We start from the raw sequence: 24,569 nt of genomic DNA on the forward strand, positions 1-24,569 counted from the left end.
GTATAATGCAGCAGTGAACTATATGACTATTAAATCTGCACCCAGATACCTCAACCAATTAACTCAATCATAACACGTTCATATTCCGCATGCGAGTGGTAATTTTTTTTTCATCAAAAGTACAAAATCCTGCTATTTACCAAAACTAGTGTCACAATCCCCAGTAACCAATGGTATAAATGTTGGTTCTCTTCTCGGTTCCAATTTCTTCAATTCTCCGCTTCTTTTCTCCATTTCTTTTATGGTATGATTTATACTTTGCCGCTGGCAGGTTTTTAGCTCCACAGACAACACACCGTCCTTTCCTTTTGTACAAAAAAGGGCAAAAATCACTGTGCATACTAAAGAGTCTTTGTGCGATGACATGGAAAAGGGTTTGTAATCATATTTTCTAAAATGGTAAGAAGTTTCTCTGCTTTCAGGCGCATGCACTTGTGCCATTCCTAACAACAAGGATTCTGCAGAGCTGTCCCCTCCTCAGATATCTCATTGGAGTTGGCCGAGTAGTTTTGAAACCTGTTGTAAGACGTCAAGGGGTTCAACTGAAAGTAATGTTGTTTCCAGCACTCGTTACGCTGAGGTGGAAGTGATGCACATCGAGCTAAATTGGAATGGCTAGGTAGCTCTTGCTGAAGACCCTCCATCTTGTTCTGGAGTTGGTAAACTGGATTTTCCATAAAGAGACTTCATCTAGTTAAGTCCCAAAAGGAACTAATCCAAACCCCTCTTGCGGTGTGGCATGTTTTCTATTTGTTAACTGAAAGAAACAATAGAAGACATTTGAAGTTACTTCAACAAAATATGTTCTAACTTACTGATTCATATTTGTTTTAAAGAACTTTCTGTTGGTTACATTGAAAATAATGGAGTGATGCTAAGATGGTCAATTAATAGACGGGTTCAGATGGAATTGTAAGATTAAGTTTCAAAGAGGTTAAAATACTGTTTTCTTTGCGGGGTGGGGTGGGGGGGGCGGGTTAGAGAAATACAGGTTACTTAAGAACATAAGAAATAAGAGCAGGAGTAGGCCATTTGGCCCCTCGAGCCTGCTCCGCCATTTAATAAGATCATGGTTGATCTGATCTTGGGCTCAGCTCCACTTCCCTGCCCACTCCCCTTAACCCTTCACTCCCGTATCGCTCCCAAATCTGTCTATCTCCACCTTAAATATATTCAATGACTCCACAGCTCTCTGGGGCAGAGAATTCGACAGATTTACAACCCTCTGAGAGAAGAAATTCCTCCCTGTCTCAGTTCTAAATGGGCAGCCCCTTTTCTGAAACTATGCCCCCTATTTCTAGGTTCCCCCACGAAGGGAAACATTCCCCCCCGCATCTACTCTGTCGAGCCCCCTCAAAATCTGATACGTTATAATAAGATCACTTCTCATTCTTCTAAAAATGCATACTCGGGTTGTTAAAATCATGATTTTAGGTTCAATCCCCTGGGACTCTCACTAGTACCGCTCGGTTCCCCAGACACTGATCTTGTGGTTGGCCGCTGAATGTAAAACTGTTGGGAAATGTTTTTTCGTGAGCCTTCGGGCGCCAGTCCTGATGAGTCCCGGCGGATTTTAATTCGGATTGCAGGCAGCTGGGTCCACAAGACTCAGCACAGTGGAGGGCTGTTTCAAGGGATGGATGTGGAGATGAGCCACAGTGTACTGAGGGACATGACTGTCGGACGAGCCAGCCTCAAGCCCAGCATGCTTTTAAGGAGCATTGGTTTGCCCTTCATGGCGGTAACATGGAACTGCCTGCCGGCTAGAATGTGAATGTGGAATATCACAGCACTGAGCCGTGCAGTCACTGCCAATACTGCTACAGCAACGTTGGGCTCCATGAAGGCCCAGTTTTAAATGGATCCTGTGGCCCGCTGGGCTCAAAGAAAGTTTAGCTTTCAAACACCACCAACTCCAGCAGCATAGCTTCATCATATAACCAGATATTTCTCAGTCTTTTAAACCCCGTGATTAGATCGATCCTTTAAATCACATGCAGTCTACCTTTTTCTGAAACAAAATTTGCATGTGTTTTATTTATATATAAAAAATGAAAGGAGATTCCCTTTGTTTGCTATTTGTAGTGAAATCATAGACCAGAATATTAAAAACAAAAGCAAAATACCGCGGATTCGGGAAATCTGAAATAAAACCAGAGAATGCTGGGAAATCTCAGCGGGTCAGGCGGCGTCTGTGGAGAGAGAAACAGAGTTAACGGTTCAGGTCGACGACCTTTCGTCAGAACTGGAAGAAGTTAGCGATGAAACAGATTTTAGGCAAGTGCAGGGGCGAGGGGAGGGGAGGAAAGAACAAAAGGGAAGGTCTGTGATAGGGTGGAAGGCAGGAGAGATTCAATGACAAAAGGGATGATCGTGCAAGGCAAAAGGGAGATGGTAATAGGATAAGTAAAGAAACAAAAGAGGTGCAAATGGGAATGGTAGGATCATCAACAGCTGCCGTGGGAAAAAATAGGGGTGGAGGTTATGGTCTGAAATTGTTGAACTCTTTGTCGAGTCCAGAAGGCTGTAAAATGCCTAATTGAAATATGAGGAGCTGTTCCTCAAGCTTGCGTTGGAACAGTGTAAGAGGCCTAGGTCAGGGAGGTCAGAGCGTTAAGAATATTAAAAACATGTTTATGACAAACAGCAAACACTGGAAATCTTTCGTGTGTATTGTTGGGTAGGAGGTTTTCATTCTGTTTTAGTGCCAGTATCAGCTCCATGGTTTGCATGCTGCAGCATTAGCTACTGAGATGCCATTACTTCAAATTTAATTAAGACATTATCCTGAGTGCAAAATGTACTCTGTTATATTAGAATTAATGGAAGAAAGTACTTTAATAATACACAGTACTTCTCTATTAAATGCTATGAAAAAAGTCACAATGTCTGCTCCATGGGAGAAAACATTCTACATCTGGTGTACAAGCAATTTCACAGAGACCTACCCTGTTGGCTCTTCTGGATAAGAATAGCTGAAATGACATATCTCAACAGGTCTGTTTCTGGCTGGATCCCACTGACCTGCGCCACAAATCAGCACCCATCCCACTTCAGCATGCTGATCTCAGTGCTCAAATAGTGTCCATTGGATGTTCCAGCAGTGCAGTGTGCACACTCCCTGACAGCAATACGGCAGCTTTTGATGAAAGATTTTCAGACCGCCTCAGCTCAAGAGCTTATCATCTCGTTCTGCTTGCTGCCAGCTCCCGCAACTGTTTGAGTAATGAGACTGCCTGAAGATAGCCTCTTGCAATACCTGCCTGAAACCTCTCTTATATGGTGAATGTGCATAATTTTCCAGTTATAGTGCTTGATTGATAAAAATCCCAACACTCAAGTTGCTCACAGTTCAAAATGAGAACAATCTTGGCCCACACTTCACAACCCCATGGTAATGGCAGTAATAAGATAAATTAAATAAAACAAAATCCTTTCTGCACTAAAATGATAAGTTGATGGAACGGAAATCTTTGAATAGGCATTACAATGCAATGGAATCTTGCTCTGCTCTCTCTGTGTTGCGACAGGCTGAAGAATTTCAAGTGTCCAATAATGGGCCAGAATTTACTGTAACTGGCGAAACAATGGCGCCCGTCATTTGTTAGACTTGCCCTTGCCCGTTTAATTTCCATGAGACTTTGTACTGCAAGTTGCTATAAGTGCGAGATGGAAATAGCTCGGTGCCCCCTACAGGGCACCTGGATCTGTGTGAACAGAGCAAGCAACTGTGTATCTCCTTAACCAATCAGATGAAGGATTGCGGATTGATTGCGCAGAGTCTGAACCAGGAAGTGTCAGTGAGAATCAATTGAAATGTCAAATCGGGTACGGAAAGAAAAATAAAGCGAGGAAAAGAAAGATTGGACGAAGTGAAAATAAAGCATATTTTATAAAGCAGAATTTATAAAGCTGGGCTTTATAAATTGAGGCATAGAGTACAAAAGCTAGGAAGTTATGCTAATCCCAGATAAAACAGTAGTTTGACCCCAGCTGGAGTATTGTGTCCATTCTGGGAAGGATATGAAGGCTTTGGAGAGGGTACAGAAGAGATTTACCAGAATGAGGGATTACAGTTATGGGATAGATTGGAGAAGCTGGGGTTGTTCTCCTTAGAGCAGAGACGGCTAAGAGGAGATTTGATAGAGATGTTCAAAATCAAGGAGGGACTGGATATAATAAATAAAGAAAAATGGTTTCCAATAGCTGAAGGTCGATAACCAGAAGGTACATATTTAAAGTGATTGGCAAAAGAACCCGAGGCAACATGAGGAAAATCTTTTCAATGCAGCGAGTGGTTAGGATTTGGAATGCACTGCCTGATCAGGTGGTGGATGCAGATTCAATAGTAGCTTTCAAAAGGGGATTGGATAAATACTTGAAGGAGAAAAGATTGCAGGGATATGGAGAAAGAGCGGGGGAATGGGACTGACTAGATTGCTCTTCAAAAGAACCGGTGCAGACTCGCTGGGCTGAATGGCCTCCTTCTGTGCTTAACTATTCTATGATTCTAAGAGCAAAAAAAAGAGACAAAGAAAAAAGTAAAAAATTATATATATATTTTTTTAAATCTCCAACAACAACTAAAAGCAGAAGGAATGAAACTCCACACATAAAAGCTAATTTTCAGTGCCAGACAGATTCTTTGGCATTAATTAAGTCTTGTCACACCGTTAAAAAGGATACTTAGACTGAAAAAAAATGGACAAGCCCTAACTTTCTGTGACGAGTTTAGTTCATATCTACCGTGCAAATACAGGAAGTTCATGCTATTCAATACATTTGAATGGTGAGTCAGACAGCAAGGTGCCATTTTTGGAATGCTAACAGTGCATCCCAGACAGCAACATTCGTATTTACGCTTTTACCCACGCATCTGCCCTCGCCTGAAGTTCCTGAGCGATTTGCGATTTTAAGTAATGGCGTGCACAGTTTAGCCTCACCGTTACTTTGACAGTAAATTCTGGCCTGATATCTGTTGATCTGTCGAGCTTGGGAATACCGGCAACTGGAAAACAGAGCCATCTTGAATCTGCTCTGTGATGTCATCCATGGCAGTTCATTTGTTGTTCACACTTCATTGTCCCCACAGATCAAGCAGTGCTCAGAAAAAGCCTTTGTTCAAAACAACACCCAAACTAGTGCGCACCAGTCACCGCAGACCAATGACAGATGAGATTACGTCGCAAACTAACCTCAGCACTCGGAAAAAATGCTATGGCTCAAGACATAACAGGCAATTTTTAAAGATGGTGTTGTTCACAATAGGATGTCAGATACGTTGTTTTGCCATCCCTATGAGCACATAAATAGAGTTGGTTCTTTTGCTTATCTTCCTTATTGATAAAGGATTGATGTATGTTTAAAAAATGATTTGCACTGTGAAGCCTTGCATGATAATGTTGAGGACTAATTCTAGTTATATGTTTCCAATGTTATTAGAAGAAATTGTCAGCTTCCCTGAAATCCTTAGTTGCTTCTTGATTTATGTCCATAGATAGGTCTCTGCATTAAGAAAACCTAGCAAACCTCTTTCTCGTAGTTGTATCCGATGTACCTATCCTGCCTGAAGTACAGGAGTTGAAACCTCTATTTCTTTGTAGTAAGTATCCCTCTGGGGGCGATGCATTGAAAACACTGCAAACCTCTTCCTTGCAGCGGGTATCAAGGAATCATCCAGAGGCCACAAGAGGCTGCAAAGAGAAGTGAATGGTCAACCAGAAAGAGGAGGGGAGAGGCCACAAAGAGGCGAATGGTAGTGGGAGTTCAGTAGGAAAACCATTGCCTCTCCCTTTCTCTGCACTGTGCAGAGATGAGGAGTGGGCATCAAGCAGATGTGGTGAAGTCAAGCGGATGAAGAAAGTTTCGGCAGAGCAGGCTGACCCGTGCGACAGTGTCACCACTGGCCGGAGGACGGAACAATAATCAAAGGCCTAATATAATCATTTTAACCAGCGTTACAGTATTACCAATTAAAAGCAATAGGAGCAGACATCACATGGCATAAAGAAATCATAATCCAGGGAGTAAGGAAGTGTGACAACAGGAAGTTTGTGCAGTTGCAAGAATTTTTATATATTATTGATAATGTTGTAAGGGCCCCGACTTTAATGAAGCATACCATTTCTGTAAGACCTGATCCCATTTAAAGATCAAATATATTCTACTGAATTTCTCCATTATCCTAAAAGTTATAAAAAGAGGTATCTACTGGTTTGTGTCAGTTGTAACAGTATTATGTACTTTAGGCAGGGCATTTTGTACAAAACTCTCCCTTATGTGACCATCAAAAACATTGGGCTGACAGCATATTCCCTGCTTAGACTAGAGTGAAACTTCATGATGTCAGATCAGCAAGAATTCAACACATCAGCTCCCTGACTGCCTGTAACCAGCAGTTCATGATGATAATGATGACAGTAAGAAGCCAATAAGTACACAATACTGAAAGATGCCAATAAGTACACAGGTATCCAAGTCCTTTACAGCATTGAGACTACAGGACAATTTTGCAAGAGTGGGGATACCCAATCTCTGGCCCAAAGGCCACATACAGTCCCAAGCAAGCAAGCCCTCGAAGCTTAAGCATCTCAGTCCTACTGCGCTTATATTTCGTGCTCACTGGTTTATCTTGTTTGAATTTTGTCAGCCAGGAGGCTTGGCAATGAGGCTTCGTCATGGTATTGCCTCATCGATGGATTAAACATAAATCAGAATATCAACTTCTGTCACTATCAACAACTTGAGACATATGAAAATTCCACTTAAATAACATCGCTGTTCAGAACTTGATAGGTAGATTGGCCAAGAGCGGCAGTTTGGATCTTCTCAGTTTCAACCTCTACCTTTTTAAAATTTATTCTCAGGTTTTGGGTGACACTGGCACAGCCACTTTTATTGCCCATCTCGAGTTGCCCGGACGTGTAATGGGCCTTCTCCTAGAACCATTGAGGTACTTGTGATGCTTCCACAATAGCGTTAGGAAGCATGTTCCAGCATTTTGACCAGCAACAATGAATGAATGGCTATATGTGTTCAGGTCGGGAGGTGTGTGACCTAGAGAGCATTTTGCAGATAGTGGTGTTGTTGCTTTTGTCTTTTTTGATGGCAGAGGTCGCAGGACTGGGAGGTTCTCTCAAGGTAAGCCTGTAAACCATACATACTGCAACCACAGTGGTGGTGGAAGGAGGTGGATATGAATTTCAGTAGCAGGATGCTGATCGAGCAGACTGCTTTATCCAAGATGGCAGCAAGTTTCTTGAGTATCGTTGCAGCTGCACCCATCCAGTGAGTATTCCATCACAGGTTTGAGGCTGGAGGAGTGGCATCGAGGCATCAGAAAGTGTGCCACTTGTCTCAGAATATCCTGTCATGGCCCTGCCTTTGTAGCCAGTGTTGATAGGGCTGATTTGTTTTTGTTCATTCACAGGATGTGAGTGTCGCTGGCAAGGCCCACCATTTATTGCCCATCCCTAATTGCCCTTGAGAAGGTGGTGGTGAGCCGCCTTCTTGAACTGCTGCAGTTCTTGTGGTGAAGGTACTCCCACAGTGCTGTTTGGGAGGGAGTCTCAGGATTTTGACCCAGTGACAATGAAGGAACAGCGATATATTTCCAAGTCAGGATGGTGTGCGACTTGGAGGGGAGCGCTTAATATCACCCTCGGGAGATTGCTGGTGCTATTGAAGTTCAGGAGGTGGGTGTTTGGGCCTTTTCTTGTTGATGATTAATAACTGACACTTGTGGGGCATAAGTGGAACCTGCCATTTGTCAGCCCAAGTCTGGATATTGTTCAGGCAAGGGCTCCATTTTCAGAGTAGTTGTGAATCAAGCTGAATATTAGGCTGCTCTGTCTCATTTAATTCAAAACTCTGTTTTTATTTCTTAATTGGCTTCATTTAATCTTTTGACACCAAATGTTAACCTAGACATCACATTGTAATCACACTCAGGAACTGGCAACCCTGGAAATACTTCCCATATTACAACAATATAATGCCTTTATATGGAGTAATGGTTAGCGAAGGTGTTTCTCTGCTTTTCTGATACGAAAGAAACAAGTAAAATAAAATAAATACAAGTAAGCGCAGCAAGTGGGTACAACAAAATACTCAATGGCTCTCTGTGAAATAACTTTCCTATTTCCATCTGGAAGATATCCAGTCAGCCTCACTCATCTATTCTGTTAATGATGAGTATCCTCAACATACATCTACAGTTACAAGTGGTGAACAGTTATTCAGTGACTTGTTAAATGCAGTGCAGTTATAATGGCAAACATTCCGCGAATAAAAAAAACCTTTGGATGTGAAAGATATATTAATGAAATTGCTATACATTTACCAAGTACCACATCTGATTTATCATTTAATTCATTTTTTTCTCTCTCATGGTCTAAGCTTTACAAAAATGAATATCGATTCTACAAAATTATTTGAGATTAATCTACGCAACATAGAATGGCTGTTGTATTTTTTTTAATTATTAAATACAATGCTGATTTTATAAAAGTCTATACATATACACAGTGCTGCAAATTTCTTAGCCACCATTACCTGCATAGTTGACAACAAAGTAAGTGACTATGACGAGTACTCCCAGGACTATTGCTACAATACTCAGTAATCTGGAGAGATGTCCCAGTCGCTTGGCTCCATCTATGTCACCTTGCTGTAAACTGTTTCTGGACTATTGGTGAAAAAATAGAAATAAATATTAGATTTTTAAAAGACATTTCAAATGGTGAACAACTCTGTTTCGCTAGGTCGCTAACTGTGGGTTAAAGCTGTATCTTGATACCATTGAACACTTGTAAGTAAACCAATCAAATACAGCCCTACTAGACAAGTCCAACGTTTATAAACATGTTATTGTTAAAGCACAAATCTTGGAGGGTATGCAGTAGCGATAAAGGAAAGTGAGGTGAGAAAAGAAAAAGGTGTGAAAGTAAGTCTGTTCGGCTTTGAATTATCTTTGTAGCCACTTAAATATATTTTTTTATAAAAGGCTAGTGAATTTATTTTATGCATGGGTCCATGAGCATTAATATCATAATGCCCCCTTAATAATTGCAGGCTTGTCAATTTCAGGTTAATTGATTTTAAAACATCTTAGATGGACGAGTGATCATCCTATACTGGGGCTGAGTTTAGAAGCAACCCTTTACTAAATGGATCAGTGTAATATCATTCAAAAAGAAAGGAAACCTTCAAAGTAAATTGAAATGATATCATTACAGAACCTCAAACAGGGAAACCTTATAATTGTATTTGTTCACCAATGTCATTACTGTGCAGTTTATAAAGGATCGGAAAAGGAGATAGGTTAAAAAAATTCACAAAACTTATTATGTTACAATTTTCCAAACAAATTGCAAGGCTGATCAGATAATTGATTTCTGTGCAATTTTGTAGGAAGAATGGAACTGCCTCTAGTATACTGCGAAGCCAGGTTCGAGATGCATCAGCCTGTTCCTGGATTTACAATTGTATTGATAAAGTTCTCTCATTCACTTCATCAAAAAAAACTATTCCAATATAAACATTTTAAAATTCCCCTACAACGTCTTGGTGATCTAAGCTGTCATTCTCTTGGTGATTCCCCGCTAGTGGGATAGCAGAGGCACTGAGCCATAACACATTAACGCCTGGTTGAAGGTTCCTGCTGCTCAGCCTGCTGTCTGTGCTGTTTATGCGGCATTTTTCAGATAGAACATGCATTCAAATCATCAGGTCACTTTCACTTTATAATTAGACTTGAATGTTTTACGGGATCACCAGGCGGTGGGTTCAATCAATACAGAAGGGCATTAAGTGTTTCCACATGCTGCTAAATTACTGTTATTCATTAGAATATATTCTGATGTATGTATTGCTCATCTCTGGACACTGGATCCTCAATATCTTAAAATTACTAACTGTAAAATTTCAAAGTATACCAAAAAATGATTCCTGAGCTGGTTGGTCTGCTCAGAAATGCTACAGACAGTCCCATAGCAGGCTGGAAAGTCTGAGAGCATCCTGGCAAGCACTGAGATGCTAGGACGCAGTGTTTCAGCCTCCCTAGTAGAAGGGAATGACCAGGGAAATTATTGTTCCGCCCACCAGGGCAGTCACAGGGTACGGAAATTCTAATATAGAAACATAGAAAATAGGTGCAGGAGTAGGCCATTCGGCCCTTCGAGCCTGCACCACCATTCAATAAGATCATGGCTGATCATTCCCTCAGTACCCCTTTCCTGCTTTCTCTCCATACCCCTTGATCCCCTTAGCCATAAGGGCCATATCTAACTACCGCTTGAATATATCCAATGAACTGGCATCAACAGCTCTCTGCGGTAGAGAATTCCACAGGTTAACCTCATCTCAGTCCTAAATGGCCTACCCCTTATCCTAAGACAGTGTCCCCTGGTTCTGGACTTCCCCTTCATCGGGAACATTCTTCCCGCATCTAACCTGTCCAGTTCCGACAGAATCTTGTAAGTTTCTATGAGATCCCCTCTCATCCTTCTAAACTCCAGTGTATAAAGGCCCAGTTGATCCAGTCTCTCCTCAAATGTCAGTCCCACCATCCTGGGAATCAGTCTGATGAACCTTTGCTGCACTCCCTCAATAGCAAGAACATCCTTCCTCAGATTAGGAGAACAAAACTGAACACAATATTCCAGGTGAGGCCTCACCAAGGCCCTGTACAATTGCAATAAGACCTCCCTGCTCCTATACTCAAATCCCCTAGCTATGAAGACCAACATACCATTTGCCTTCTTCACTGCCTGCTGTACCTGCATGCCAACTTTCAATGAGAGATGAACCATGACACCCAGGTCTCATTGCACCGCCCCCTTTCCTAATCTGCCGCCATTCAGATAATATTCTGCCTTCGTGTTTTTGCCCCTAAAGTGGATAACCTCACATGTATCCACATTATACTGCATCTGCCATGCATTTGCCCACTCACCTAACCTGTCCAAGTCACCCTGCAGCCTATTCGCGTCCTTCTCACAGCTCACACCACCACCCAGATTAGTGTCATCTGCAAACTTGGAGATATTACACTCAATTCATTCATTTAAATCATTAATGTATATTGTAAAGAGCTGGGGTCCCAGCACTGAGCCCTGCGGTACTCCACTAGTCACTGCCTGCCATTCTGAAAAAGACCCGTTTATCCCGACTCTCTGCTTCCTGTCTGCCAACCAGTTCTCTATCCATGTCAGTACATTACCCCCAATACCATGTGCTTTGATTTTGCATACCAATCTCTTGTATGGGACCTTGTCAAAAGCCTTTTGAAAGTCCAAATACATCACATCCACTGGTTCTCCCTTGTCCACTCTACTAGTTACATCCTCAAAAAAATTCCAGAAGATTTGTCAAGCATCATTTCCCTTTCATAAATCCATGCTGCCTTGGACCGATCCTGTCACTGCTTTCCAAATGCGCTGCTATTACATCCTTAATAATTGATTCCAACATTTTCCCCACCACTGATGTCAGGCTAACCGCTCTATAATTACTCGTTTTCTCACTCCCTCCTTTTTTAAAGAATGGTATTACATTAGCTACCCTCCAGTCCATAGGAACTGATCCAGAGTCGATAGACTGTTGGAAAATGATCACCAATGCATCCACTATTTCTATGGCCACTCCCTTAAGTACTCTGGGATGCAGACTATCAGGCCCCAGGGATTTATCGGCCTACAATCCCATCAATTTACCCAACACAATTTCCCGCTTTATAAGGATATCCTTCAGTTCCTCCTTTTCGCGAGACCCTCGGTCCCCTAGTATTTCCGGAAGGTTATGTGTGTCTTCCTTCGTGAAAACAGAACCAAAGTATGTGTTTAACTGGTCCGCCAGTTCTTTGTTCCTCATTATAAATTCACCTGAATCTGACTGCAAGGGACCTATGTTTGTTTTCACTAATCTTTTTCTCTTCACATATCTATAGAAACTTTTGCAGTCAGTTTTTATGTTCCCAGCAAGCTTCCTCTCATACTCTATTTTCCCCCTCCTAATTAAACCCTTTGGCCTCCTCTGCTGGATTACAAAATTCTCCCAGTCCTCAGGTTTGCTGCTTTTTCTGGCCAATTTATATGCCTCTTCCTTGGATTTAGCACTATCCCTAATTTCCCTTGTTAGCCACAGTTAAGCCACCTTCCCCGTTTTATTTTTACTCCAGACAGGGGTGTACAATTGTTGAAGTTCATCCATGTGATCTTTAAATGTTTGCCAATGCCTATCCACCGTCAACCCTTTAAGTATCACTCGCCAGTCTATTCTAGCCAATTCACGTCTTATACCATCAGTTACCTTTCTCCAAGTTCAGGGCCCTAGTTTCTGAATTAACTGTGTCACTCTCCATCTTGATAAAGAATTCTACCATATTATGGTCACTCTTCTCCAAGGGGCCTCGCACAACAAGATTGTTAATTAGTCCTTTCTCATTACACATCACCCAGTCGAGGATGGCCAGCCCTCTTGTTGGTTCCTTGACATATTGGTCTAGAAAACCATCCCTAATACACTCCAAGAAACCCTTCTTCACCACATTGCTACCAGTCTGGTTAGCCCAGTCAATATGTAGATTAAAGTCACCCATGATAACTGCTGTACCTTTATTGCACGCATCCCTAATTTCTTGTTTGACGCTGTCCCCATCCTTATTACTGCTGTGTGGTGGTCTGTACACAAATCCCACTTGCGCTTTCTGCCCTTTGGTATACAGACTCCACATCATCCAAGCTAATGTCCTTCCTTATTATTGCATTAATTTCCTCTTTTAACCAGCAACGCCACCCCACCTCCTTTTCCTTTCTGTCTATCCTTTCTAAATTTTGAATATCCCTGGATGTTGAGTTCCCAGCCTTGGTCACGCTGGAGCCATGTCTCCATAATCCCAATTACATCATATCCGTTAACTGCTATTTGCGCAGTTAATTCATCCACCTTATTCCGAAAACTCCTCGCACTGAGGCACAGAGCCTTCAGGCTTGTCTTTTTAACAGCCTTTGCCCCTTTAGGATTTTGTTGTAATGTGGCCCTTTTTGCTTTGGGTTTCTCTACCCTCCACTTTTACTTTTCTTCCTTCTATCTTTTGCTTCTGCCCCCATTATACTTCCCTCTGTCTGCCTGCATAGGTTCCCATCCCCCTGCCATTTGGTTTAAGTTCTCCCCAACAGCACTAGCAAACACTCCCCCTGGGACATTGGTTCCGGTCCTGCCCAGGTGCAGACCATCTGGTTTGCACTGGTCCCACCTCCCCCAGAACCGGTTCCAATGTCCCAGGAATTTGAATCCCTCCCTTCTGCACCACTCCTCAAGCCACGTACTCACCTGAGCTATCCTGCGATTCCTACTCTGACTAGCACATGGCACTGATAGCAATCCTGAGATTACTACTTTTGAGGTCCTAATTTTTAGTTTAGCTCCTAGCTCCCTAAATTCGTCTTGTAGGACCTCATCCCGTTTTTTATCTATATCGTTGGCACCTCGATGCACCACGACAACTGGCTGTTTACCCTCCCCCTTCAAAATGTCCTGCACCCGCTCCGAAACATCCTTACTTTAAACTCATTGATAAGAATTTTTAAAAAGAAATCTGGAGTTAAATCAATATTAAAGTAGCACTCGGATAAGGCCATTACTGTGGAGTATTTCTTTAAAAGGGCATACCTATTTTCCCCAAGAAAAATGTTCTTGAGAACTAGGTGGCTCTGTGGGTTATAACTCCCACTGTTCTTTCCCCTCTGGGACCTGAATTTGAATCCAGCCCAGACCAACTCGATGAAAGTCTCGAATAGCCAAAGGGACTTAATTAAAGTGAATTTATCCATTCTCAAAGCATTGCCTAATGGGTACAAATTCACAGCATAAAACTCAGCACCAATCACTGATCTCAAACAAGCCATTGGGATATTTGAAATGGGTAATGCAAATATCATTCTTTAGTGGGATATTTTGGGGACATAAAAAAGCCTGGTCCTCTAACCCATATTGTATTTAGCAGTGTTTGATACTCCTAAAAACATGGAATCGTTAATTTTCTTTCCCAGCACTGACATCCTTCATCTTGACTTGCTCAAAGTTTCTTGGTTGTCCGAAAAATGTTTTTCTAAAGCAGGATGCTCAAACAACATGGCTTCGTACAGATGTTGCTATCGCAGTACATTGGGCCTATCAATGTGGTGTGCCAAATAGTAATAGGATAAAACTACATGAATCAGCAGATGCCGAGTATCCTTTTTCAACCAAACGGTCATAAGGCTGCAAGTGATTTTCCCACAAGTTAAACTTGGCAAGCAAGGCAGCTTGTGCACGCTGGACCATTTTGATATAGTTGATTAGCCAGAACCCCAGACTGTTAGTAGTCTGGGAGTAGGTTACCTCCCTGATCTCCCAATCGGGAATGGAGTTTGCTGCAAGTGGGCAAAAGAAGCAAGCTAGGGAGTTCTTCATAGAATCATTAAAAAATTACCACAGAAGGGGGCCATTCGGCCCATCGTGTCCATGCCGGTCGAAAAAGAGCTATCCAGCCTAATCCCACTTTCCAGCTCTTGATCTGTAGCCCTGTAGATTATGGCACTTGAAATGCACATCCAAGTACTTTTTAAATGTGGTGAGGGCTTCTGTCTCTACCATCCTTTCAGGCAGTGAGTTCCAGACCCCCACCACCCTCTGGGTGAAGACATTTTTCCTTATCTCTCCTCTAATCCTTCTACCAACTACTTTAAATCTATGCACCCTGGTTATTAATCCCTCTGCTAAGAGAAATAGGTCCTTCCTATCCACTCTATCTAGGCCCCTCATAATTTTAGACACCTCAATTAAATCTCTCCTCAGCCTCCTCTGTTCCAGGGAAAACAACCCCAGCCTATCCAATCTTCCCTCATAGCTAAAGTGTTCCAGTCCTGGCAACATCCTTGTAAATCTCCTCTGCAACCTTTCTAGTGCAATCACATTCTTCCTGTAAAGTGGTGACCAGAACTGCACGCAGTACTCAAGCTGTGGCCGAACTAATGTTGTATACAGTTCTAGCATAACTTCCCTGTTCTTGTATTCTATGCCTCGGCTAATAAAGGAAAGCATTCCGTATGCCTTTTTAACTATCTTATCAACTTCTCTTGCTATCTTTAAGGACACTCCAAGGTCCCTCTGTCCCTCCTCACCTTTCGGTATCCTCCCATTTGTTGTGTATTCCCTTGCCTTGTTGCCCCTCCCCAAATGCATTACCTCACACTTTTCCAGATTGAATTCCATTTGCCACTTTTCTGCCCAACTGACCAGTTCATCGATATCTTCCTGCAGTCTAAAGCTTTCCTCCTCACTGTCAACCATACGGCCAATGTTTGTATCATCTGCAAATTTCTTTATCATGACTCCTACATTTAAGTCTAAATTATTACTATATACTACAAAAAAATAAGGGACCGAGAACTGAGCCCTGTGGAACCCCACTGGAGACAGCCTTCCAGTCGCAAAAACACCAGTCAACCATTACCCTTTGCTTCCTGCCACTGAGCCAATTTTGGATCCGATTTGCCACCCTCCCTTGGATCCCATGGGCTTTTACTTTTGTGATCAGCCTGGTTTGTGGGACCTTGTCAAAAACCTTGCTAAAATCCATATAAACTACATCAAAGGCACTGCCCTCATCGATTCTCCTTGTTACCTCCTCAAAGAACTCAATCAAGTTAGTCAGACACGACTTTCCCTTAACAAATCCATGCTGGCTGTCCTTGATTAATCTGTGTCTTTCTAAATGAAGGTTTATACTGTCCCTCAGAATTGATTCCAGTAATTTGCCCACCACCGAGGTTAAACTAACTGGCCTGTAATTGCTCGGTTTATCCCTTTCTCCCTTTTTAAACAATGGTACAACGTTAGTAGTTCTCCAATCCTCTGGCATAACTCCTGTAGTCAGGGAAGATTGGAAAATGATGGTCTCTTGCTTCTTTTAATAGCCTCGGATATATTTCTTCCGGTCCTGGCGATTTATCTACTTTCAAAGATGCTAAACCCCTTAATACTTCCTCTCTTATTATGTTTATCCTGTCCAATATTTCACTATCTGCCTCCTGACCTTCAACGTCGGCATCATCCTCTTCTTTTGTGAAGACAGCCGCAAAGTATTCATTAAGTACCTTACCCACATCCTCCGCCTCCACACATAGATCACCATTTTGTTTTCTAATAGGCCCTACTCTTTCCTTCGTTATCATCTTGCTCTTCATGTAATTGTAAAACATCTTTGGGTTTTCTTTGATTCTATATTTGCCAATATTTTCTCATGCCCTCTTTTTTCCCCCAATTTTCTTCTTAATTTCACCCCTGCGCTTTCTATACCCTTCTAGGCTTTCTGCAGTATTGAGCTCACAATATCCGATATAGCCTTCACTTTTTTGCCTTATCTTACCCTATATGCACCTTGTCATCCAGGAGGCTCGAAGTTTGGCAATTCTACCCGTTTTCTTTGTTGGTAACATGTTTACCCTGAACTCCATGTACCTCCCCCTTGAATGCCTCCTACTGCTAGTAATTGTTTCTTATAAGCAGAATGTTTGGATAAGAAAGACTGGTAACAAGAGTTTTGTTTTATGTGGTACTTTTAGTTAATTTTATTTTGTACTTGAAGTAAAATATTGATTTTTATTAATGTCGGATATAAAAAGTATGATTGCAGCTGTTCACGAGAAAGGGTGTGGTATGTTTGGCCAGGACACAAAACACTGCATTAGAGATTAAATCAGGACTGGATGATGCAGCCGGTTATTAAAGTAAATCAATACACATTCATTACTGTAACATCACTTGAACCAAGTAGTCTGTTTTCACAGTTTTGCACTTTCTTGCAAATTGTTTGAGATTGGACAGGTGCTGTAGGTCAGCAAGAGCTTCAATAATGATCACTCTATTAAATTACAGGCGGTCTTAAAGGAGATTTTCTGACTGGCTGAAAAATAAATAATATGGAAGCTCCTGTCAATAGAGTTTCACTCAGCCTCACCATTAGTCATTTGTTCAGTAGAAGAACCCACCTGTGACAGGGACTCTGTATTGGACAGTTCAGCCACCTAAGAACTCGTTTTTAGAGTGGAAGCAAGTCTTCCTCGATTCCGAGGGACTGCCTATGATGATGATGATGATGATGATGATGATAAGAACTGTGCAGTCAGAATGATCCAACAAAAGCACTGGGATTTAAAAACACTGAACAAAATGGTTAATTCTACTTAGGCTTGAAGCTGTGTTTATGCAGAATTTTGTATGCTGGGGCAATTCTTAACTTCACAACAGGATCCCTGGTGTGCTAAAATCCCCAATGAACCCGGGAGCACCTTCTTTCTTATGACTGACTACTCAGACTAGAATAAAATGAAATATTAATAAAGATGTGATTAAACAAAAGTGCAAATTTGTTTTTAATTATACACATGAATGTTTTGTTCTACAAACTAATTTTAAGTTGCAGAACTCAATTGTCCTTTATCCACCTAACTTTTCCTCCCCTTCCCTCCTCCTCTGGAGGCACTTGATTCCTTGATAGAGTACAGTCCCACAAACCTTGACCAGCCTCTAGTATCTTGCATGTTTTTGAAGAGCCTTGTCAGTCATTGAGCTATTTAACCATGAGGACATCACAGCCAAGTTTTCCAGTGCACATTTCAGCAGGGGTCATGGAATGACAATTAGGAGCAGGAGCCCTGGCCAGGTTTCCCCCTTTCGAACCGGAGAACATTAAGGCTAATTGTAATGACCAAAATTTTCCAAGCCTGAAATGGGCAATTTCAGTCAGAAATTATTCTGCTTTGTTAATGGGGAGGAGCAGGCATTGATTGTACATTACCACATCCGAGCTTTCCCTTATCCGCTATGACCCAATAATAATTACTGCCTCACTAATATGATCATAAAATTGTTAAATTCAAAAAGCTGTAAAATCCGTCTCTATACTTTTACTGATAGGCGAGGAATATTCAGCATATGTGCTTTGTCACTGGAGTACTATGTATTTCATTAACATTCAACTTAATCACCCAGACAGCGCAGAAAAATGTAAACATCTGAGCAATTGATTCATCTATATGTCAATCCTTAAAAAGGTTTACATCTGTGGTCTGAAGTCAGTTCACAAACATCAGATTATATTACAGTTTAAATGGTACATCTTTACTTCAATAGGGAACTGTCAGCCTTTATTGTGCACCTGTCTGTAGGCAAAGTAAACAATAGCTTTAACATGCTTCAATTATCATGGACCTTGTAACTCTAAACCAGTCACATTATGCCATCTCTGGCCCTTTGAAATGTAATGTTGAATTGGGTAATGCAGTGTTCTAGAGCCAGAATTACATATAGCTGTACTGTCTCTGTAAACAACTATCGGAGTTAAGGGCAAATCAATGAAGGGTTCATCAATGACTAACTATTCCAGGCACAGAATTGCAAATTTTCCAAATGGATCTCCATTCAATCCTGCTAAACAGAACAACTGAACTAACTAGTTTCTTCACTGACACGTATCATAAAGAAAAAGCTGCACGTTTTAGATATCCAATCATATTTGTGTCAAAGATATATTTCTTTGTTAAAGGAAGACTGATTGAGCATGTTCTATCCTCCAATCGCCTCTCTTTTAAAAAAAAAGACAACAATATCTACCAGCCTTTAGTAAGTATCTTAATTTTTGCCGGGGCCATTTTCAATCTCTGCTGTCCTCCTGAGTCACTCTGGTGATGTAGCAATCCAAAGCGTGGAGGGAAGGGAGAACTAACTACTAACTGGATACACAGTATGAGGTATGAGGCGTGAATTGGCTAGGATAGACTGGCGAATGATACTGAAGGGGTTGACTGTGGATGGGCAATGGCAGACATTTAGAGACCGCATGGATGAACTACAACAATTGTACATTCCTGTCTGGCGTAAAATTAAAAAAGGGAAGGTGGCTCAACCGTGGCTATCAAGGGAAATCAGGGATAGTATTAAAGCCAAGGAAGTGGCATACAAATTGGCCAGAAATAGCAGCGAACCCGGGGACTGGGAGAAATTTAGAACTCAGCAGAGGAGGACAAAGGGTTTGATTAGGGCAGGGAAAATGGAGTACGAGAAGAAGCTTGCAGGGAACATTAAGACGGATTGCAAAAGTTTCTATAGATATGTAAAGCGAAAAAGGTTAGTAAAGACAAACGTAGGTCCCCTGCAGTCAGAATCAGGGGAAGTCATAACGGGGAACAAAGAAATGGCGGACCAATTGAACAAGTACTTTGGTTCGGTATTCACTGAGGAGGACACAAACAACCTTCCGGATATAAAAGGGGTCAGAGGGTCTAGTAAGGAGGAGGAACTGAGGGAAATCCTTATTAGTCGGGAAATTGTGTTGGGGAAATTGATGGGATTGAAGCCCGATAAATCCCCAGGGCCTGATGGACTGCATCCCAGAGTACTTAAGGAGGTGGCCTTGGAAATAGTGGATGCATTGACAGTCATTTTCCAACATTCCATTGACTCTGGATCAGTTCCTATGGAGTGGAGGGTAGCCAATGTAACCCCACTTTTTAAAAAAGGAGGGAGAGAGAAAACAGGGAATTATAGACCGGTCAGCCTGACATCGGTAGTGGGTAAAATGATGGAATCAATTATTAAGGATGTCATAGCAGTGCATTTGGAAAGAGGTGATATGATAGGTCCAAGTCAGCATGGATTTGTGAAAGGGAAATCATGTTTGACAAATCTTCTGGAATTTTTTGAGGATGTTTCCAGTAGAGTGGACAAGGGAGAACCAGTTGATGTGGTATATTTGGACTTTCAGAAGGCTTTCGACAAGGTCCCACACAAGAGATTAATGTGCAAAGTTAAAGCACATGGGATTGGGGGTAGTGTGCTGACATGGATTGAGAACTGGTTGTCAGACAGGAAGCAAAGAGTAGGAGTAAATGGGGACATTTCAGAATGGCAGGCAGTGACTAGTGGGGTACCGCAAGGTTTTGTGCTGGGGCCCCAGCTGTTTACACTGTACATTAATGATTTAGACGAGGGGATTAAATGTAGTATCTCCAAATTTGCGGATGACACTAAGTTGGGTGGCAGTGTGAGCTGCGAGGAGGATGCTATGAGGCTGCAGAGCGACTTGGATAGGTTAGGTGAGTGGGCAAATGCATGGCAGATGAAGTATATTGTGGATAAATGTGAGGTTATCCACTTTGGTGGTAAAAACAGAGAGACAGACTATTATCTGAATGGTGACAGATTAGGAAAAGGGGAGGTGCAACGAGACCTGGGTGTCATGGTACATCAGTCATTGAAGGTTGGCATGCAGGTACAGCAGGCGGTTAAGAAAGCAAATGGCATGTTGGCCTTCATAGCGAGGGGATTTGAGTACAGGGGCAGGGAGGTGTTGCTACAGTTGTACAGGGCCTTGGTGAGGCCACACCTGGAATACTGTGTACAGTTTTGGTCTCCTAACCTGAGGAAGGACATTCTTGCTATTGAGGGCGTGCAGCGAAGGTTCACCAGACTGATTCCCGGGATGGCAGGACTGACCTATCAAGAAAGACTGGATCAACTGGGCTTGTATTCACTGGAGTTCAGAAGAATGAGAGGGGACCTCATAGAAACGTTTAAAATTCTGACGGGGTTAGACAGGTTAGATGCAGGAAGAATGTTCCTAATGTTGGGGAAGTCCAGAACCAGGGGACACAGTCTAAGGATAAGGGGGAAGCCATTTAGGACCGAGATGAGGAGGAATTTCTTCACCCAGAGAGTGGTGAACCTGTGGAATTCTCTACCACAGAAAGTTGTTGAGGCCAATTCACTAAATATATTCAAAAAGGAGTTAGATGAAGTCCTTACTACTAGGGGAATCAAGGGGTATGGTGAGAAAGCAGGAATGGGGTACTGAAGTTGCATGTTCAGCCATGAACTCATTGAATGGCGGTGCAGGCTAGAAGGGCCGAATGGCCTACTCCTGCACCTATTTTCTATGTTTCTATGTTTCAATGTGAGATTGGGTGGCTTCAGATCTGAACCTGTGCTGAACACGGACTCCCTGCTAAAATACCTTGAGTGCTCTGGAACATAGCTGGACTTGCATAACCCACAGAATTAGAAAGCCTTGAGGGGGTACAGTAGAAACCCACAATAATGGGTTTCTATAAAGCGAAATATACCTTGCAGATATAAAGATGTTTCGTACAAGTCAGTGATTATATTAAGAGACAAATTAATGGATACTTCGTACAGGAAGGATTTCCCAGATCTTTGCATCTCCTTTTAATTGCTTTTTCTGTTTTTATTTGCTAGTTTCAATTGCTGGAGGGGTAATTAAACATAAGGGGGAGCAGGAACGAGACAAATAAGGGATTAAAGAAAAATTCAATATAGTAAATTAAAAACCCATTCAGAATTCTGTCCCCTCTCCAGTTTTCTTAAGGTGCTGCCTGTTGTTGGTGGACAGTTCCATGGGGAGGTACCCTCCAGCACCTCATCCAGGTCTCCATTTAACATGTGCGAGCCGAGAGGCTTGAGTGCCAGCTTGCTTTTCTATCGCAGACGATACCACAGAGGAGCCCAACCCAACGTTCACACAGGTTCATTTTCCAGGAAGAGGCTGTGGGTGGGGTAGGGCGGGTTCACTTGGATAGGGATGAGGAGCAGGAATCCTGGTTCAGTTTTTGCACCCCTTAGCCTGGGCCCTGAGGGCAATTGCTGGTATTGGCGACCTATTCAACAGCCAACAGGCACTCTTACACCGGTTGCATGTTCAATTCGGATTCAGGGAGAGCTGCCTTGATGTCACCCTAATCTCTTGGGGTGGCAGAATTGGAGACCCAGATTTTATTTTTTCCCAACCCATGGGGCAGATTAAAGGCGGAGGGAGTTGGTTGAGGGGCTCCCAGAATCTGGAGGGACAAGGAGCCTTAAAACACGCCTTAAAGGTCTTAAAACACGCCACCACCTGTATCAGCAGAGCTGCCGAGTTGCGGCTAAAGGGGACGTGCCTAGCGATCAGCCCCACCCTCCCGATCTCCCGCTGGAAAACGGCATCTGCCTTTTAATGTTTATCTGCCGGCGCTGCAACACTGGAAGAACACAACTGCCGCTTTATGATGTGTGTGTGTGGTGTGTTTTTTCCCTCCCCAATTATGCAGCCGCAGTGACATAAAAGTCAACAGCAGATTTAATCCGCATCGCCTCCAGCTCGGATAACATGACCTGGGATTGACCCGAGTTGGGAAGGCGCGACTGCAGATCGGCGGCTCCTGCAGCTCTCCACCAACTCGCACGCCGTGTCTTGTTATGTTTTTTTTGTTATTGTCCTTTAAACCGAAAGATCGCTGCAGCTTGCCCACATTGTTACATCTACACACACACACACAACCCTCCCCAGACAGCCAACACAGAAAGCACGCTGGTGTTAACTTGGCCACAATTTTTGTGACAATTTCGCTGACAGACTTTATTCCCGCAATGAATAGCTTTTGAAATTTTCCACCGTTTTTTTTAAAAAGAGAAGGTGATTGTCATCTTGGTGTTTCTCACTTGAGGGAACATTCTTCCCAATTTTAAATGGGAAGTTTCCCTTTTTTTCTGTTAGCCCCCCCCGCCCCGCTATTCTGTGTCTTTATTTCTAAAGAGCTCCAGTTGTTTCACACCGATGCCTCCCTGTTTTCGCAGCTTTCCCGCCAGGGGCCATTGCTTCAGACGCTTTGCCCAAGTGGCGGTGGCGCCCCCGGAGCAACAAGCTCTCCGAAACAGTGCACACAAGTCATTCATTCCCCAATACATTCCCGTTCGCGGCGTTTTAACATCCAGTTGCTCTCTAGCCCGGTGAGAGGGTCTCAACCAGAGGGACAACTGGATGTGCCCCCTGACCAGACCTGGTCATATCTCCAGTACAAAAGCCAAACACTGCGGATGCTGAGATCTGGAATAAAAACAGAAACTGCTGGAAATATTCAGCGGGTCAGGCAGCATCTGTGGGGAGAGAAAAACAGAGTTAACGACCCGAAACGTTAACTGTGTTTCTCTCTCTCTCTCGCCACAGATGCTGTCTGAGCCGCTGAGTATTTCCAGCATTTTTTTTAAATTCCTGGTCAGATCAGCTTCGCTTCAGCCAAACTTAACGGGGCTGCACCGGAGACCAACCAGAGTGGAGGGCAGGTGGGCTAGAAGCAGATTTCGGCTATAAATGCTAAAAGAAAGCGCCTCGGCGAGCCAAGAGCACCCGTGCAGGTAGAACTTTAAAAAAAAAACAACCCGTTGGTTGCTGGCACATTGAGAAAGTTGCCGAAAATCGCCGCCCACTTACCATGATGGAATAGACGAGCGCCACGATATTGAGGGGGCAGATCGGGCAGAAACACGACACGATGGCCAAGAAGAGGTAATCCCTGGGTCGGGATTGGTCCTGGGCGGTGGTGGTGGCCGTGGAGGACGCTCTGCCCAGGCTTGCCCGGGATGGGGAAGCGGGAGGGACCCCGATCTTGGACATGGACTCCGAGGACATGTACTGCATGCTGTGGCCATTGGGCTCGCCCTCCGCCTCCTTCCCGCTCGGCAGGCTGACGGCGAACGACTTGGAGTTCTTGATCCCATTCTCCAGGTTGCCCTCGGAAGTGGCCAGCAGCTTTTCCGTCTCCTGGTGGTCCTTGGGCAACGCCGTGTCGCCAGATCCGCCCAAGTTCTTCTGAAACTCGATGTCGGTGTTGATTGCCATCTTCACTCGCTCAGGGAGAAGCGCCAAATGTGTCGAAATGCGTTACAGTTTCATCCTCGGGGGAGGTCGGGGCGGGGAGGGAGGGAGGGAGAGGGGAAAAAAGTAAATAATGTTTGTGTTTTTAAAAAAAACTTGCCCGGAAGGTTAAGGGTGGTCCAAGCAGATTACAAACATGGAGATTCAGCCCTCCTCCCAAGTAATGTATCCACTAGCCTTCTTTCTCACTGAAGCAGTGCCACACTCTGCGTGGAGACACTGAGGTCCCTCGCACCAGACGAACCCAAGGAGATGTTGTGGATTAGTCCATTCATATCTATCAGCATAAACAGCATGGCATGGTCAGAGCGTAATCTCTCTAAAAACCGGACCTCCGACTCCTCCGCCCTTCTCCAACTATCCTGTTCGAATCAGCTCTGAGCCACCCACTTTAAAATAAAATGGGATTGGGTGTTGAAAAGTGCATATCATTAACTCCATCGCCCTACCTACCTACCTGTGAATGACTTTGCCCAAAAGCTTTGTAACCAGCAGACATCGAATGCAATTTGCCGCCCGTCCGCTCCTTCATTTAGCATTCCTCAGGGAATACATTCATTTGAAGTATGCATCTCTCCGACTCCAGGCTCCCCTTCTTACGCATCCTCCCCCCCCCCCCCCCCCCCCGCACACTCCAACACTTTCATTTGCTCTGTGCATAATTCATACAATTGTATTTGCAGTAACGCAGGACATCCATTAAAAATATAATCGATATTACAAATAATTTGCGCTAATGCATTTCAATGGCTAAGATCCGTTTAAAACCCCATCATTCGAACTATCTGCAACAAAAAAATATAGAATGTGTCCCGAATTT

At 43.1% G+C, this 24,569-nt stretch overlaps 1 protein-coding gene across 2 annotated transcripts; it reads right to left on the reverse strand.

The window, feature by feature from the left end:
• Nucleotides 1–300: 300 nt before the first annotated feature.
• LOC139226983 (trafficking regulator of GLUT4 1) lies at nt 301–23,713 on the reverse strand. 2 transcript variants are annotated; one of them, XM_070858076.1, is made up of 3 exons: nt 23,306–23,713; nt 8,554–8,686; nt 301–757 (listed from the first exon to the last, which is right to left on the reverse strand). In XM_070858076.1, exons 1-3 carry the CDS (start codon nt 23,711–23,713, stop codon nt 747–749), a joined length of 552 nt encoding a protein of 183 aa, XP_070714177.1. In that variant the 3' UTR covers nt 301–746. The 2 variants fall into 2 exon arrangements, with proteins under 2 accessions (XP_070714177.1, XP_070714178.1); XM_070858077.1 differs by lacking the exon at nt 301–757 and adding an exon at nt 2,164–2,192.
• Between the last annotated feature and the right edge of the window lie 856 nt (nt 23,714–24,569).

This window comes from Pristiophorus japonicus, chromosome 16 (assembly GCF_044704955.1).
Source record: "Pristiophorus japonicus isolate sPriJap1 chromosome 16, sPriJap1.hap1, whole genome shotgun sequence".
NCBI classification, from domain to species: domain Eukaryota; kingdom Metazoa; phylum Chordata; class Chondrichthyes; family Pristiophoridae; genus Pristiophorus; species Pristiophorus japonicus.